The 18,058-nt window shown below is 45.3% G+C and overlaps 1 protein-coding gene and 1 pseudogene across 1 annotated transcript; both read left to right on the forward strand.

The window, feature by feature from the left end:
- Window positions 1-251: 251 nt before the first annotated feature.
- On the forward strand, window positions 252-796 carry LOC111148206 (annotated as a pseudogene).
- Window positions 797-8,555: 7,759 nt separating this feature from the next.
- On the forward strand, window positions 8,556-13,954 carry LOC111148143 (galectin like). The gene is made up of 5 exons (XM_022504573.1): window positions 8,556-8,673; window positions 9,500-9,571; window positions 9,719-9,807; window positions 10,670-10,847; window positions 12,818-13,954. The coding sequence occupies exons 1-5, from the start codon at window positions 8,638-8,640 to the stop codon at window positions 12,959-12,961; spliced, it is 519 nt and encodes a 172-aa protein (XP_022360281.1). The 5' UTR covers window positions 8,556-8,637; the 3' UTR covers window positions 12,962-13,954.
- Window positions 13,955-18,058: the final 4,104 nt, after the last annotated feature.

Raw genomic sequence — 18,058 nt, forward strand, 5'->3', positions numbered from 1 at the left:
CTAAGCCCATTCCTTCTCATTTCCATTTATAGCCTATCACCTGGCATCGACAGCATAAATCATCTCTGTAAATCATCTAGAGCAAACCTTTGGTTGTAACTTCTCTAGAATAATTGTTAGCTCATCATTTTGCCTTGAAATGGGATGATACCTACTTTTTGGCCTGTCCTGGCTATGGCATCAGTCTCGTCAACGGTGACTAGAATTAAAAAGGATGGCTTTCCTCTTGCCACGGCAGCTGCAACCATGATATGCTCAGGTTTCAGAAGAGGCTTGCCTCCAGGGTCCTCTGCTGTGACAAAAGAAGGTCTGGTTGGCCCCAGGGAGACCAAGGAGATCACCAGTGCCTATGCCTATCAGCAGATCCGGAAACTGATCAAAGACAGACTGATCATCTGGAAGTCTGTGACCCTCCATTCCTGTGCTCCGTGCCGGAAAAATACCTTGGCCTGCCAGAAGGGCATTGGTGAGAGAAAAGGTACTGCTCCTGCTGGAATGCCTCAGAAGGTAACCTGGATGAGGAGGATGAGAATTCTGCACTGGAAACTGACCGCCAAATGGATCACAGCCTGTACCTAAAAGTGAAGCGTTATGTGTTCACGAACAAGCCGATTCTTGTGGAACACATCCACAAGCTGAAGGTAGACAAGGCTTGCCAGAAGCTTCTGGCAGACCAGGCTGAGGCCCACAGATTGAAGACCAAGGAGCACACAAGACTATGAAGAGCGGCTCCAGGCCAAGAAGGAGGAAATCATCAAGACTCTGTCCAAGGAGGAAGAGACCAAGAAATAAAACTCCCTCTATTTTATCTGTACATAGTGGCCTCAGCAATAACACAGATCAGTTTTTCAAGAAAACAAAACTTTATCTGCCAAAAAGAGAAGGGGAGAGAGAGAGAGAGAGAGAGAGAGATGAGTATTGGCCTCCTGAAAGACAGGGACTTCTGCCTTCCAAAGAAGGGCTGCATATAAACAAGATGTGTTTGTTTTTAATTTTCTTTCAGGCTGAGAACCTACTCACTAAAGACGGGTGGAGGAAGAGCCTGCCCAGAAGAGCTCAGAGCTAACAGAAGGAGTAGGGAGGAATCTAACAAGCTAGGAAGGAAGTGGGCCAACCTGTCCAGGGAAGAAGCTGCGATTACCAGGGCAATGAGCTACTTTGCATCACTCAGTGCAGCGCATGTGTGAGGTGGGCAGGACTGCCCAGGAATCCAGTGGTGTGCAGGCAGATTCCAGATTAGTGTTAAGGTGGACCCTGGTTAACAGAGAAAGCTTCAAAGGATATGAATTTAATACTTGTGTCTCTGCCTCACTCATGTCAAAAACAAACAAGACAAAGCAAAAACAAAAACAAAACAAAACCAAAAAAAAAACACTTTTTTTTAAGCATCAGTTTCTTCTCTTCTCTTGATGGAGTTTTTCCCTGGCACTAAATGGATGGGATCAAAGGCACGGGCAGCCCTTTTGTTTCCTCTCCCCAATGTACTTGTGTTTATTCTTGGTAATTAAAATGAGGACTGGCTTTTAAGATAAGTTGGAAATTTCCCTCCCTCCCCATTCAACTCAGCCTTCACACACACACACACACACACACACACACACACACACACACAGGCACCGCACAAGCATTCTTAAAAAGTCACGCCTAGGCCAAGCCCTACTGAATTTATAGATTTCCAACTAATTCTTAGGTGTAGAAGCAACACTAGCCAATCCAGGCCAAGGTTGTGAATGAATGAAATGTGATGAGTTTAATCAGTGTAGACTGCCAACTTGAACTTCCGCTATTTAAAACATTTCTTCAACTTTTCACTTACTCTTCCTCTGTGAGATAAATTAATCATTTAAACAATTCAGACCTAAAATAAACATGTAGCAGATAATCTAAATTTAGATAGAAAATGTGTTATCTGATTGGCAGCGGAATATAACCTGCCTCTGGGTTCAAAACATTTTATTTCTATTTTCTGGGCTATATTGCCATGTTGGCGGGGAGCTCTTAGCCCCATTCCGAATATTTTCAGTTGGAAGAGGCAGTGTGCAGGAAAGGAATCTACAGTCGGAGAAGACCAGACATGCTCTTAAGGAAGTCACATGGAAGAGGAAGCAAGTATTCTTTTTTTTTTTTAAAGATTTTATTTATTTATTTGACATAGAGAGATCACAAGTAGGCAGAGGCAGGCAGAGAGAGAGGGGGAAGCAGGCTCCCTGCCAAGAGAGAGCATGATGTAGGGCTCGATCCCAGGACCCTGAGATCATGACCTGAGCTGAAGGCAAAGGCTTTAACCCACTGAGCCACCCAGGCTCCCCGGAAGCAAGATTCTAACTGTGAGCATGTGTATGGTTGTTTTTCTTTTTCTTCTTCCTCCTCCCCCGCCCCCTTCTTCTTTCTTTCCCTCTTCCTTTTCCCCTTCCCCTTCTCCTCCTTCTTTGGAAAGGAAAAAATTATCATAGTAACGACCAAAATGGAGCCCAGCTCCATAAAGAATAATAAATAAATAATACATGAGTGAATAAATAAATGAAGTCTCTTTTCTCTGAATCTCTTTGTTTGGTCAAATTTGGATGCCAAGTTTCCATTTCCAGGGCTCTCCTGGCTAGTGGTTGGCCCAGGAGCTGCGCTGTGTTAATGCCTACTCCGTGTATCTCACCTTTTACGAAATCCAGAAATCTGTGTCACTCAACCCCATTTCCTCTAAACACCAAAGGAGCACCTGGCAGCCTGCCTCCTGAGTTTTCCTCCCCGCTAGCTGGGATCTCCAAATGACTGCCAAATCCGAATGGGTTGGTCTCCTTCCACCCAGCTGAGCCACGCAAGTTTCCACGAAACTACCAAACCAAGAAACCCTTTATGCCACCTGACGACAAGAAAGTAAAATCACAGAGGCAATAAAAGGGAGGACTATAAACCAGCAAATGAAAACAGAAACATGCAGCATAATGAGAAGAGTGAAATCCGTCCTGGGGCGCTGTCACACAGGCCTGTCACATTCCTCGTTGGCAAAAAGACTGGCTGAAGACCAGATCTGCCTCTTGGAGTCGCTGAAAGGTGAGGCTGGGGAGAAGGCGCAGAAGCGCATCCTTGGCTCTCAGGATACGCCCAGTGCCATGCTGGAAAGAATCTTAAAATATCTTTCATTCATGCTGCCAATTCCAAACGCTGGAAGCAGTGTTCCTTCTGTTTTCCCTGGGAGAAGGCTTTCACTTCCCTCTCAGCAATTGTCACCCTTCCCGGGAGTGAGCTCTCAGGACAGGGTGCACCCAGCGGCTCTCAGACACACGAAAGGGCCCAGAGTGACATCCCCTGGGGAGGAAACAGCAAGTCTCTCTGAAGCCCTGAACTCCTCTGGGGGATGGGTTCGTCATTATGTCCTTCAGCGCGGAGGGTTTCTGAAATCAATCCTTCTTGTGGCTAAGTAATTAAAACACAAGCAGGAGGCTAGTTCTAGTTTCCTCATAAATAAACTGAAAATAATGGAATGTTAGGAACTGCCATTGACTGCCAAGTTTTATGGTTGTCCTCTAATTACTTTGGTACAACACAAATGTGTGCGGGTCTAAAATAATTATTTGATAACGGTGACCATAGTTCCTGCAGTAATTAAGAATTTTAATCATGTATTGAAATACAGAAAAATAGCTTAATAAATGTGTGCCCTCCTACCTAAGTAGGTAAACAAAAGGATGCTGACTTTGTGTATTTTACCGCTTACTTGAATATTTATCCTGAGCAGAGACTGGCCTGGCAAAGACCATCATGGAGAGCTGAAAGCCTGATGGGCCGATAAAACTGTGCAGTGTCTTGTTCCTCAAAGGAGGCTGCAAGCACCATTTGGGGTCTGGGGTGGGAAGGGCATCAGGCCACCGGATAAAAGAAGGTAAACATTTGGGATGTTTCCCTTTGACTGTATTTAGAGGTGCAGGGAGCACATTAGGTTTAAATAAAAAATAAACATGCAATATGATAAAACAGAATGCAAGTTTCTCCATATTACAAAGACATTTTGAGCTGGGAATTATAGTTACGGGTGACTTACACGGGTCCTGCTTCATCTTAGGTGCTCCTTGACGGACTACTTGGGTAGTATCAGGAGGCGATGACTCGCCAAATAGAAAAGAAGGCGTTTCTGGCGTGCAAGTTTCTACTCTAGATTAGACTGCATAAATTTTGTGTCATGTATAAAAATATGAATAATGGGAATCTTAAAACAACTTCCACAGTCCCCAAAAGCATGTCTTCCAACACCACATCGCAGTTCCACTTATGGCCCAAATTCTAAATCTACTCTTCCCTATTCTCTCTGGCCCAGCAACTAGCTAGAACCTGCTTCCAGAGTAACCCTGTTACCTTCTAAATGACGGGTTCTGAATCCGGGGGCAATTTTGCACTCCCCACCTGCATCTCGTGGGGTCCATCTGTCAATGTCTGAGGTCCTCTCCATGGAGTAGGGGGTGGCATTACTGGCCTCTAGTGCTCAACATCCTATAATGCACAAGACAGTCCCCCACAGCAAAGGATTTCCCTCAAATGTCAATAGTGCTGAGGTTAGGAAACCCCGCTCCAACCAGAGTGTCTACACGTACACGGAAAACAGGTGGTCGGAAGGTCAAAGTCAGGCCAAGGGGATGAGGACCCACAGAAAGCCTACAAAGGCAGTCACAGTGTAAGGGAGGGAGGCATGTCTCTGCACCAGAGCAGGAGACAAAACACAGCCTCTGGAAGCAGGTTCTAGCTAGTTGTTGGGCCAGCCAGAATAGGGAAGAGTGGATTTAGAATTCGGGCCATAAGTGGAACTGTGATGTGGTGTTGGAAGATGTGCTTTTGCGGTACTGTGGAAGTTGCTATACACATTCCATCAGAAGTTTGCTACCTCCTCCAGAAAACGGCCTTAATCCTCCAAATATGGGATTGAATCTCCCCACTCAGTGCTCAGGCTAGAGGTGTGAGGCCTTTATTACCTTACCAACCATGACATTCTGCCATTGTTTCCCAGAGTGAGGTGTAAGCTCCTTGAAGACAAGACTTGTGCCTTTTCCAATATTTCTTTTTGGTCCATGGTATCATAGAACAAAACACCCATACAAAGAACATAGATACAATATATAGATACAAAATACATAGAACAAAATACCCATAAAACAGTTGTTGAATTGACATCAATGCTGTAGTCTCCTCCCAATATTAGAAATGTGGCATGCACACATATGAATAGAACACATTAAATGGGAAGGAAAAAAGGAAGTGATCTACTCTTTTCATCTGGGAAGACCATTTAGCAAAATCTTCAAAGACCTGTTTATACTTCTTTTTTGATGTTAACCATCTGTTTGACAGGCCTTCCCCCACTTCTTTAGCCTTTTTAGCAGTTTCCAGTAGTAAGGCAGTTCATCTTGGAATTTCACAGTCGTGGTTTATGTTGTTTTTGACACAAATGCCTGAAATCCAAGTATAGAGCAGTCTGCCTTCACTATAGAACTAAGAATAAAAATAAAGCTCTGCAATTAATTTGCCAATAACTTTCCCCCGTAAAAAGTAGTTTGACTCTGCTCAGCTTTAATTGTAATAAAAAGTCATTCAAGCTTTCTCCTTCCTCTTCATATTTAAAATGAAACATTCTGTAGACTGAGAAGGAATCGAGCATTTGGGGGATAAAAGGCAATTTTCCACGTTAAAGTATTCTGGGATGGTTCAGTACCTTCCTATTCTTTAAATTCCCAAGATGTAAGAAACACATCTCAAGCAATCCAAATATCTTCAACTCCACTTACAAAACAAACCAAAGGATTATTCTTCACCTTATAAAATCACTTATCAAGCCGAGATTCAACCCAAGATTGCTTTCGTTCAGCAGCCCTTACTCTCAAACCCATTCAAATTCAGATGGTATTTACACATCTTTTCAGGAAACCCAAAGAACTTTCTAAGAGCTAAGAAGGATGAATGAATTAACCCAACACTTCATTTTGCAGGTGAGGAAGTAGGCTCAGAAGTCAGTATGAACTCTCAAAGCTGCAGAATGATAACAGCTAGGACTTATCAAGGCCCCACAGCTTCTCACATCTTTATCACTTCCAGGGCTGTCTGAGCCACCATTATATCTTGCTGGCCTGGTACAGGAGTCCTGCTTCTACCCTCCCTCCTGGGCACTCTCCTCCCCACAAAGGCCAGTCCACACAGCAGCCAGCGGGATGCGTCTACTACAGAGGGAGAACTCTGTCACTCCTTTGCTCAGACACTTCCAATTCTTCCCACTTCTCTCAAGTAAAAGCCAATCCTCACACAGTCTGTGTGCTCTAATCTATTTGTAATTACTCATCTCTTCTGCTTGAAGCACCCAACATTCTTCACATACTTCACCTGGGACTTTTCCGCTGCACTTCCCTCCACTAGAAATCTCTTCTTCCAGACTTCCAAAGGACTCCCTCCCCCTTCCCTTTCTTCAGAGGTCTTAGCAAACATCATTTACCAGAGGTGGCCTCCCTGCCAACACCTATGTAAATAACATTACTCCACCTCCTATCCCTCTCTCCCCCCTTACTTTCTTTCCTATTTTCTTCTAACACTTTTATTGCCTGACGTATTATATATTTATTTGTTTATGGACTGCATGTCCCCACTAGAAGATCAACAACAGCAAAAAATTCCTGCTGGATCCCTAGTGCCTGGTACACGGCAGGCACTGAGTATTTTTGTAGAGTAAGTGCTACCATGTGCCAGGTACTATTCTAAGGAAGGTACAAGAACCCATTTACTTAATCTTCCCAACAAGAAGGCACTATTGTCATCACTGTCATTTCTGGTTCACAGATGAAGTAATTAAGGCACAGGATAGCTTAGAAACTTGTCCAAGATCACTCAGCTAGTAAACTGTAAAGTCAGGATTTGAACCCAGGGCACAGGCCTTTTAACCACCAAGATGTACTGTGTCATGCCTAACTAATGACAAAAAAATGACTTCGGTGGTTTTTCCCCATACCAGACTCTCAGAAACTGAGATATATCCAAGTGTGCTTTCAAAATGTCAATAGTTTCTTATAACTTCCTAATATTAACAATCACTAAGGTGTGATTTTGAGCTAAGATTTGCAAACAAGATAAAAAACGTGAACCATAACTGTGTTGCATTTGAGTCTAATTCAGAGCACAGAAAGGATAGGACTGTGGCATTACAGACGTGTGCAGGTAATTCTCCCTACTGGACTGAGATTACCACGATTAGCTCTGGTCCATAAAGGGAAAGCTAAGGCACAAAAGCCGCAGTGATGTTCCAGGCCACAGAGCCAGCAGCACTGGCTGGAAGCCAGCCTGTGAGGGCCCCTCTTGGGACTGCAGTAGGTCACACATGCTCTCTGCTTATTAGCGTAAAACACCCTGGTGATTCATACAATGGAATGTTTAAGCCAAGATGTCACCTAATAGAGGGTATGTTGATACAGCTTTATCTAAGAAGTTACATAATCATCCTAATGTAGAAATGCCAAAAAGGAATTTGTGCCTTGGAATAAAAGACGGATGTACCCCCTGGGAATTACTCCACAAAGGATATAAGGAGTTTTCCAGTGAGAAACTTATTGGCCCAAACTGAGCAGGTGACTTGTGAAAAACAGGGCCCAGTGGTGGCTGAGGATTCATTGGGAGCAGTTCTGCTTGGTAAGAGGTAGCCAGACCCCTGCCCTGGAGAGCCTCCAGGGTCTCCCAGACCTGCCCATCAGTCCACAAGGGAGAGAGAGGCCTATTCTGTACCTAGCCTCCTGGGATTAAAAAAAAGTCTTTACCCGGAGTCCTCTCTGCCTTTTGCTTTCGGGTCAAATATTTATTTACGCAAATGTAGAGCCCTCTCATTATCTTTCTACCCTAGAGGGCCGAAGGAATCTTCTGCTCCACTTTGTTGGAATTTTCTGACAGAAATCTGGAGCTCTGGAATACCGTTCCCACCCTCCAGTCTTCCCTTGACCTCGGCCTCCACCGTTCCACCTGCCCCAGGACGTGACAGTAGGAAGGAGGTTGGCTGGAAGGGAGGGGCGAAGGTGTCACAAGCACCTGTCACCTGTCAGGCCCCGGTCCCCACTTCCCCAGCCCCCAGGGTCCCCGCCCTCCCGCACGCACCGACTGCGACTGGCCCGTCCCTCCCCCTTTCAGCCTCCCGCCACCTTCCAATGGCCGAGGGGCAGGGCAAGCTGAGCAAGCCGCGGCAGCCCAGCCGGGTCCCCGCCCTGTTCCCAGTTCCCAAGCCGGGCTCCGGCGGCCTTTAAATGCCGCCCAGGGCCAGCGCGACGCGGCCCTCGTCACCTTTCTGCCTCGGGAGGCGACAGCAGCACCCCGAGGAAGAAAGCAGCCGCGACTCGGCAGCCCCGGTCCGGGCAGCTGCGGCCACCTCCGACCTCCCGGCCCGCGCCGCCTCCCGCTCCCCTCCCCCTCCACACCGGCCCAGCCTGCCAGGTCGGCGCCTGGCCCCAGGCGTGCGCGCGCGCTCGCGCTCGCGTGTGTGTGCGCACGCCCGACCAGCCTCGGACCCGCGCCCCCGCCCGGCGCAGGACCGCCCCGGGATCCCCGCCCGCGCGCCGCGTCCCAGGTCCCCCCGCCGCCGCCGCCGCCGCCGGGCCGCCAGCCGTGCACCCCGGCGCGCAGTGCAAGAAGATGGCGGGATCGGTGGCAGACAGCGATGCCGCGGTGGTGAGTGCGGAGGGGTGCACGCGAGGCGTCCCCTTCCCGCGGCCCCGCACGCCGCCGCCCGCTCAGCTTGGCTGCGGCGCAGAGGAGGCTGAGGCCCAGCCGGGCGCCCCCCGCGTGGGAAGGCGCCCGGTACCTGTTAGCCAGCGCCGGCTGTGAGCGGCCGGCCTGGAGGGAGTGCGGGGGGCAGGCTTGATGCCCCGGGTGCACCGGAGAGGGTGCATGGGGGCGGACGGCAGCGTGGGGGTGACAGACAGCCCCCGCCGTGCCATGCAGCCGGCGGCCAGGTGTGTGCACGCTGCACGTGTGAGCGTGCGCTTGTGTGAGTGTGTCTGGGGCGCGCGCCCCGCGGCCGCCTCCGACGTCCCGGGGATTCCCCTTTGGAAATAGGTCTGGCCGGGAGGGCGGGAGGGGGGCCGGGAGAGAAGTTGAGCGCGGCCCTGCATCCCGGCCGCGTCCCTCAGGACAGGCCTGGGCGACTGCGGGTCCAGGGGCGTTTGCGGTTGAAGACGGGCCTCCCCTCCTCCGACGCTGGGCTCTGGCTCCCCGGCGTGCCTCGACCTGGATTTTGATCTAGATCTGAAGATCTGGGGATCTTCGGCAGCTTAGCTACGGGGTGGAAAGGACGGGTTTTGTTCCCGGGCTTTATGTGGTTGTTCAATGGGCTGTGAGGGGGCAGCATCTGCAGACGCTGCCTGTGTCCTGTGAAGGCTGCTGGATTCAGCCAGACTCGGATAGATGCTTCCCCACTCCCTCCCCTTCTCCTCCCAGCCCCCATCCCCCAAAACTAGAGCCTCTGGAAAGCCAATCTGTGTGCTGCTATTTTTAGAAACTAGATGATGGGCATTTAAACAACTCCTTGGGCTCTCCAGTTCAAGCCGACGTGTACTTCCCACGACTGGTAAGTGGTTTAGTTCTGTGCTCTGTGTCTGCCTGTACCCTTTTCCTTTCTAATTGCATTTTCTAATGGGTCAGGTACTCAGGATCTGAGGGCTTGGCTCTTCTCAGACAGGCAGTAAACTTCCTGTTCTCCTGTCATCCTTTGCAGATAGTTCCATTCTGTGGGCACATTAAAGGTGGCATGAGACCAGGCAAGAAGGTGTTGGTGATGGGCATTGTTGACCTCAACCCAGAGAGGTAAGACAGAGAGTCCTTGTCACCCCAAGGCTTATCAGGCAGTTACAAGGCCCTGCCCACTCTTGTTGTGGTTGTTTGCTCCTCCTCCTCCTCCTCCTCTCCCCCTGGCCAGTGTTGCTAGTTGGAAGTGCCAAGAAAGTACCATGTTCCCATGAAAAGAATGTGTATGAATCCCAGCCATCATTTCTCCAGACAGCTATTTATATCAAAGATTATAAATATAGGCCCACATCATTTTCTCTTTGACCCTTAAGGAGGCCAAAGTATTTTTTTTTTCTTTAAAGGTTTTTTTAAACATGGTGCTTGGAGCAAGATCTATCAATATAAATGACAAGCGACATTATAGGATACTATTTCCCCTGGTCAGTTTCTGGGGCTGTTTTTGAGAATCTAAGGTGGATAAAGACACAGATGTGTGGGTGGTTTGGGGTATCTGAAAGTCCTAATGTTAGTCATGTTCAACTCCACCAAAGTTTGTTGTTGTTGTTTTTAGATGTATTTATTTGGCAGAGACAGGGAGAGAGTGAACACAAGCAGGGGGAGTGGGAGAGGAGGAAGCAAGGAGCAGGGAGCCTGATGCGGGGCTCGATCTCATGACCCTGGGATCATGACCTGAGCCAAAAGCAGACGCTTAATGACTAAGCCACCCAGGCATTCCTCCACCAAAGTTTTTACCAGAGCCTCCTTTCAATATTAAGATGTCGGGCTTCATTTTAATCCTCCTCCTGCATACACGGTGTAATCTCCTGTGCAAACAGTAGTGGCCCATTCAAAGCAGACAAACCCCAAGGAGGAGGAGGAACTAGGGGAGCCTGGGTCATTGATAGCCAAACCCAGAATAAATGAGAGGATGTTCTTTCAGCTTTGCCATCAGCTTGACCTGTGGTGACTCTGAAGACCCTCCCGCCGATGTGGCCATTGAACTCAAAGCTGTGTTCACAGACCGGCAACTACTTAGAAATTCTTGTATATCTGGAGAAAGAGGTGAAGAACAGTCCGCAATCCCTTACTTTCCATTCATCCCAGACCAGCCATTCAGGGTGAGTACCTCGAGCGCTTCCAGTCCAGCCGCTGGCAGAGCGCTGGTGCTCTGCTCCTCCAGCAGATGCCAAGAATGCTTTAAGCCGCCAAATTTTTGCATGTCTAGGAAATTTGTCACCTGATGGTGAAAGAAAGAAAAATGAAGAAAAGAGCTCTGTTTGCTAATACAAACTAATACTCACCATAGTAGCTCTTGGCTCTGTTTACCCAGTACATTTAGTAAATAAACCCATGTCCAGATTGTTAAGAATAAATACTTTTCTGTGTAGTACTCAACCTGGTACTAGGCATGTAATCTATACCTGTCCCAAAATATCCTGATTGATTAATAAATAATAAGTGCTAGAAATTTCCTCATTTCTTTTCAACCTATAAGGAGCACTAAACCTTATTAGTTGTGACTTTTTTTAAAACAACAATAGCAATAATCTTTTCATTTTCTCTTGTTACTTTTGCTAATGAAGTCTGGTCCTTGTTTCTCCTTCTGGGTTGACAAGCCTCAGTCTGTTTTATTGTCACAGGCTCTGTGGCTGACAAGTTCCTTCCCTTGGACCTGGATGGGTACAACTTGGCTCTCCACCATCTAGTGGGCAGGAAGCACAACCCAAACTTCCCATCCAACCAAGCAATGTTAGTAGCACCTTCCTCTGTGAAGGACAGTGCCGAGTAAGAGATACAAGTAATGTGGGTAATGCGTTAGGACAGGATTTACTGAACTACCGGGCCTGGTGATGAAGTTGTCCGTACTACACCTTGTTAACACACATCACAATAATAACAGCTCAGTTAAACGCTCCATGTTGTGTAAATGCCTAATAAAGCACAACTGCCCTTAACCTGTTGCTCTTCATCTAGACATTCACAAGGGCCTTATGAAGGAGTTATAATTTTTCTTCTCACCTTGCCATCTGGTGGGGGGAATAAGAATCCATGACTTTTATGTCAGTGATGGAATTGAGATTGTTGCCTTCTAATCATAGTCTGGGGAAGGTACCCGTACGTATCCTGTGCCCTCCTCTTCTCTAGAACGGTAATGGCCCCTTAGCTTCCTCGACTGTGACAGTTTCTTTCTCTCATTTTTTTTTTTTTTGACTGTGACAATTTCTTAATGATGAATCGTAATGCATACGTAGCTCATGAGTATGAGCAACCAGAGCCTCTGTCTGCCAAGAGGAATATAATGCTCCCCAGCAACCAAATTGAACTGAAATCAGCCCTTCTTGGTGATATAATTTTAGTAATAATATGAATTAAATGTGACTAATATCACATATGAAGTCTCTTCTTACATGGTAGCCACTGATGCTTTTAATAAATACACAGCACAGAACCAATGATTAAAATCTATAGCGAATTACTTAAGGAAAAGAGGAAGAAAAAGCTTTTACCATATGGAATCAGCATTTCTGTTTGGCTTAACAAAGCCTTGTTAATTACACATCCTTGGTCCAGTGGTAATTACTGTGTAACCTTCTGTCAGCTTTAATGTTTACCATGCTTGGGTGCCTGGACTGTTATTACATGCTACTAAGTGGGGGCCAGTGGATCTCTGTGAGGGTCTCTTCTGGGGGTGGGATAGGTTCAGGGGATGACCGTGGAGGCATTAAGTGCCATATAAATAAATCTGTTCTGCTTTATGTCGCTTTGGAGAACAGAGAAGTGTTCAAGCATGAACAATTAAAATCTTTAAAGGATATTGAAGAGTGAAGAAGAGTGGTTCTCAAAGTGTGTTCCTCATTCCAGCGGTAGTAGCATCATGCTAGAACTGGATGGAAATGCAGATTCTCAGATTTTACCCTAGACCTGCTGAATTGAAATTTTGGGGGGTGGAGTCCAGTGGTCTCTGTTACACTTCTGTGTGATTCCAGAGTTTGAGAACTGCTGAAGATATTGCCTTTCTCTAAAATAAAGTATTGTGTGTGTGTTTTCCCCAGCAGGTTCATTGAAATTCTGATTTTGTTTCTTCTAGGTGGAAATTCTCTGTGAGCACCCACGTTTCAGAGTGTTTGTGGATGGACACCAACTTTTTGATTTTTACCACCGCATTCAAACGTTATCTGCAATTGACACCATAAAGATAAACGGGGACCTGCAGATCACTAAGCTTGGCTGATGCTGTTTAAACCTCCTCTGTTTCACGTAGGATCAGGTGCCACAACTGCCTGACTGTGGGTCTGGAAGAAGTGTGCTAGCAAGACCTGGAGACTTAAAAAGAAAACAAAAACAAAAAGCAGGCTTTACTGTCTCTTCTTTCTGTGCAGTTTAAACCCAAAATGACAACTCCAAACTGTGGTTTGCCCTTAGGAAGCTGTCAGTACAAAGACACCGAGCCATTATTTCCAGAACAAAGTAATACATTTATGCTGGATTTTATTCAGACTATATTGACATGGATTTGTGATAATTTGTGATCTGGTAGCAAGTTATTCATCTTTTCAAAGCAAGGTGATACTTAGAAACAAAAGTGCTAAAGACTTAAAACAACACCACTACCAACAAAGACGGTACACCGAGATCAACTCATTTCTGCACTGAAGTGAAGTGTGTAGCACAACCGACATTTTAGTCAGGGTATTTACATAGAATGTAGGTTGTTCAAGGTTTGGTTGGTTTTGGTTTTTTTGTTTTGTTTTGTTTTTTGGTTTTTGCACAGCATAATGTTAATTCAGATTTTTAAAGCTTTCTCGTAGTTATTTATTTATACTCAGTGTATGTATTAGAGAATGATTAATGTCTCAAAAACAGCAAGTTATGAACTTTTGAATGTACAGATATCTTAGGTCCAAAGGGGAAAATTACATATTACAATCATGAAAGAATTGTTATCTTCCATACCCCTAAACTTAGGATCTCTTGATATAAATTGCTGTAAGTGCTTTTGGGAAGAGTTTGCAACATTTCGATAAAATTTTTTCAAGTAATCGACAATTACATAAATTCTATTTATATCATGTTTTCTCCTTACTGTGAATTAGCACAGTATTGGCCTCCTTAAGACTAATTAACTACATTTCCCTAGGTCTTTATAACAACTCTTTAAGTTGTTATTAAACTAGGTGAAAATATATGAGACCATTTTTAAAATAACTATTATATAAACTTTTCAAAGTATACTATGAAAACGATACTGGAATGCAGTGTAAAGCAGAAGCAAATGGCCCCAGATAACTTACTTGGAAATAATTTATATCAACTTAAGCTGTTAGGTCATTGTGTTAACTTTTCTTATGTGACCCTCACCAATATCCCTAAGCAATGTCTTTGGAACTTCAGAGGAGAGGCTGCTTCCTACTGTGTTAGCTGCGCTGAGACATTAGGATGGGGGGGTCGGGGTTGGGGGGGATCCAGATTAGGAAATGATCCAATTAGTTTATCTGGAAGGTTAACTCCCAGGACTCCAGATCCGTGGAGTCCAGCTAATAGTGTGAATGTTTCAAATTAAGCTGTAAGAGTTTCCCTGCGTTTGTGGAGCTGATCTGACAGCAGAGCATCTCCAGGAGGAGGCGGCCGTGGTGTGAATATCACCTCCTGGCAAGGGATGGCTGGAGTCTAGGTGCATTGGCGCTAGAGAGAAGGACCCTTGGCATTGCTTTCGTCAGGTAGTGGGGGTGGGGGGAGGACAAAGGGGTGCTGGGGTGGGGATGTATTTATATATAATTTAGGTTTTGTTTGTACAGCGTACTGCATCATGTTAGGACACATCCTTGTCCTGCTCTGCTTTTGCGTTTTTTTTACACGACATGCAGAGGCACGGAAGTGCCCACGTCACTTCCACGTGTCGAGAATGTAGACAGTGTTTCAGTACCAAAGTCTAAGAAAAAGCAAACTAAAATTGTGACTTTTTTATAGGTGATATATTTGGGTTCTTCTCAACTTTGAAACTATTTAGCACTGTTCCATCGTGTTATATAAGAAGATAACTTTATCCAACAAGACTGGCTGAGTGTTGAAAAGCTTTATGTACCAGCTGACTTAATCAGCCATATTCAGCCAAGAGGGCTCTTCTTTGGCTGCAGGTACTTTCAAGCCAGTGATTCACTTCTCATGGCTTGTGAAGCCGCTAGATGTTGAGGTGTGTTCATGCAGACACTTTGAGGACACCCTGAACTATATTTGTAGGGGTTTTGGAGGAAGACTCCCACAGGAGGTTTCCTCTGAGTGGCCGTCCATCCCCACGCACTACATAATTCAGCAGAAACAGGAGGAGCTGGGCTTGTGGCTGATTGGAAGGGACACTGTTCTCTCTGCTGATCAGCTAACCGCTTAGCTGCCAAGCCCTTAGGCAGCTCAGTTTAAAGATACACTGTTAACCCTTCCTTTCTCTGGGAGGCCCAGAGGGAACCTCTTGGATGAGCCTGTTGGAATTAATCTAAATGATGTGATAGATTGATTCAGGTGGAGCTCAATTAGCAAGAGGGGCGGGTGCTGTGTTACTCATTAGCTGTCAACTGGAAACAGTGTTCTCGCCTCTCATTGGCATGTGAGGTCTAAGGTGAGAATTCAGGGTGGAAAGTGCAATTTAAAGCTTCACAGGAAAGCATTTGGGTATGTAAGCAGTTATTTCTGACCAGAGCCCTAATTTTGCAACATGACCAAAACCAAGGAATATAAATAACAATCAGGCTCTGGGAGAATAAAAGACAGGCTTTAGACAATCTGTCCACTTCTGCATCATAATTGGAATGAATGTATATATCTACTTAAAAATTAATAGAAGTGACTTTATTTTCTGGGCTGTCCCAGAATTGTCTTAAAATTATTATTTTTTTAAAATCTGAAACCCCATTTCAAATCTTGCCAACCTCGGTTCAAAACCCCCTAAGAAATCACTCTGGGAAATGATGGCGACTTGTTAAAATAGCAAATCCTTTCATTTCTATTAAGAAGAAAATATCCAAAAAGAGGGAGGGAGCCCTGTTGCCTTGAGAGAAACAGCCTTGGCATTTTCCGGCATTAATGTAGGAATAATGTTCTTATGATGACATATTTTCAAAGAAACACTTTCTTATTTACTGCGTGGTGTAAAATGTTGCTAAATGTGTTCTTACATTATTATGTCACTGCTGAAAGTTATTTGCACTATAATAAAGGAATTTTCTACAAAATGGTTCCAGTTTATAAAATGCTAAATTTGGCACCAGGTATGATATAGCCTAAACCATGTGGTATAGCAGTGTTCTCTCCCTTTCATACATACTCCCAAGAACCAGCCGTTCATGTTTCCCTCCTTGATAAACTGATCAAGAGAAGGAGAGTGTCTCAGAGACCTAATGAGTTTATGTTGTCTGTGCAATGGGGTTTTTTAAATATAGTTTATATACAGTAAATTAACTTTATTTGGTGTACAGTTCCATGGGTTTTAACACATGCATTGATTCCTGTAATTACCGCCTCAAGCAGGATACAGAATTGTTCCCTCACCCCCAAAAAATGCCCTTGTGCTCTCCTTTTGTAGTTAAACTTACCCCCTTCCTCACCCTAATCAGGAAACCACTGTTCCCTGCCACCTCCCTATAGTTTTGCCTTTTCCTGAGTGTCCCATAAAGAATATCATACAGTATCTAGTCTTTTGAGGTTAGTGTTTTTCCATTTGCATAGTGCATTTGAGATTCATGTGGTGTATGTATCAATAGTTTTTTTATTGCTGAGTAGTGTTCTATTGTATAGATGTACAAATTTCTTTATCCATCTACCTGCTAAGGATGCAGTGGTTTCTTAATAAATCATTAAATATAGTCTTAGCACGTTGTATATACAAAAGCAAGATTGCATTTCCCCCATCTTCTCTTTCCTGTGGTTTGAATGATTAGGAAGGAAACTTGATTCCTTGGCTCTTCTGCCTGCAAATAAAACCATGGCTTACAGAAGTTTGCCCCATCTTCACTTATGGGAGATGAGTAGAGAGGTATTTACTCACAGGCTGGGTCTGGTGTCCTACTTATGTCTTGTTTTTATTCCCCCTTTTTTTCCCATTTTTATTTTTTAAGGATGCAAAACTATGAGGCTGGTCTCTGTCACGGCTTTTGCGGTTAAGTACAGGCAGAATGGCATCTACATGGGCACCCGTTAAAATAGGGACAATTTGCTGAGCTGTTGGACAGAGATGGGAGAGCCTCCCCTGTCCCTCAGCCTCTCTAGGAGGATCCCTTGTGGAATATGACATTACACTCGCTGTGCGACAGCAGTGTGGATTAGGCGGTGTGGAAGATCACCATAATTGGAGCCTCCAAGTGCCTCAAACGCTTGAGGGCCTCATTCATTCAACAGGTGTTTATGGAGCTGTGTTAATTGCTGTTCTAGGCACCAGGATACATCAATGAATAAAACTGACAGAGGTCTCTGGCGGCTTTAAACTTCAGTGTGCTTAAGAATCACCCAGAAATGGCTTAGGTTAAGTGTCCAACTCTTGATTTTGGCTCAGGTCATGATCTCAGGGTTGTGAGATCAAGCGGTGCTGGGCTCTGCACTGGGCATGGAACCTACTTAGGACTGACTCTCCCTCTCCCTCTTCTCCCAAACCCCCACCTGGCTCGTGCACTCTCTCTCTCCTGGAAGATTGTTTTGATAGGTCTGGAGTTGGTCCCAGGACTTTGTATTTTTAAGAAATATCCTGATATTACTCAGCCGTCAAAAAGAATGAAATCTTATCATTTACATCGACGTGGAAGGAACTGGAGGTATTATCCCGAGCAAAACAAGTCAATCAGAGAAAGACAATTGTCATCTGGTTTCACTCATATGGGGAACATAAGAAATAGTGTGGAGGATCATAGGGAAAGGGAGGGAAAACTGAAAGGGAAGAAATCAGAGAGGAAGACAAGCCATGAGAGACTCTTAGCTGTAGGAAATAAACTGGGGGCTGCTGGAGGAGAGGTGGGTGGGGGGAAAGGGTAGCTGGATGCTGGGCATTAAGGGGGGCACGTGATGTAACTAGCACTGGGTGTTATATACAGCTGATGAATAACTGAGCTCCACATCTGAAACTAATGAGGTACTGTATGTTGGCTAAGTGAATTTAAATAAAAAATTAAAAAAAAAAAAAAAAGAAAGAAAAAACCTCCTGGATGTCATCAGTGGTCCTGGATCCTAAATTAAGCAGCTCTTCCTTGGTGAATTCCATTCACCAAATCAAACTCTTGGATTGAATGGGGTTGTGATATTCCAATCTGTGGACCTCTTCCTGTGAAAACTGCATTTCAACACGAGGGGG

Source organism: Enhydra lutris, unplaced genomic scaffold, assembly GCF_002288905.1.
Source record: "Enhydra lutris kenyoni isolate GAN:26980312 unplaced genomic scaffold, ASM228890v2 scaffoldscaffold18, whole genome shotgun sequence".
In the NCBI taxonomy this organism is placed as follows: Eukaryota; Metazoa; Chordata; class Mammalia; order Carnivora; family Mustelidae; genus Enhydra; species Enhydra lutris.

Coding starts and splice junctions, on each gene's coding strand:
- LOC111148143 (XM_022504573.1), top strand. CDS start 8,638: ATGGCGGGATCGGTGGCAGACAGCGATGCCGCGGTG. Junction 8,674..9,499: donor CAGACAGCGATGCCGCGGTG/GTGAGTGCGGAG, acceptor TGCTATTTTTAG/AAACTAGATGATGGGCATTT. Junction 10,848..12,817: donor TCCCAGACCAGCCATTCAGG/GTGAGTACCTCG, acceptor TGTTTCTTCTAG/GTGGAAATTCTCTGTGAGCA.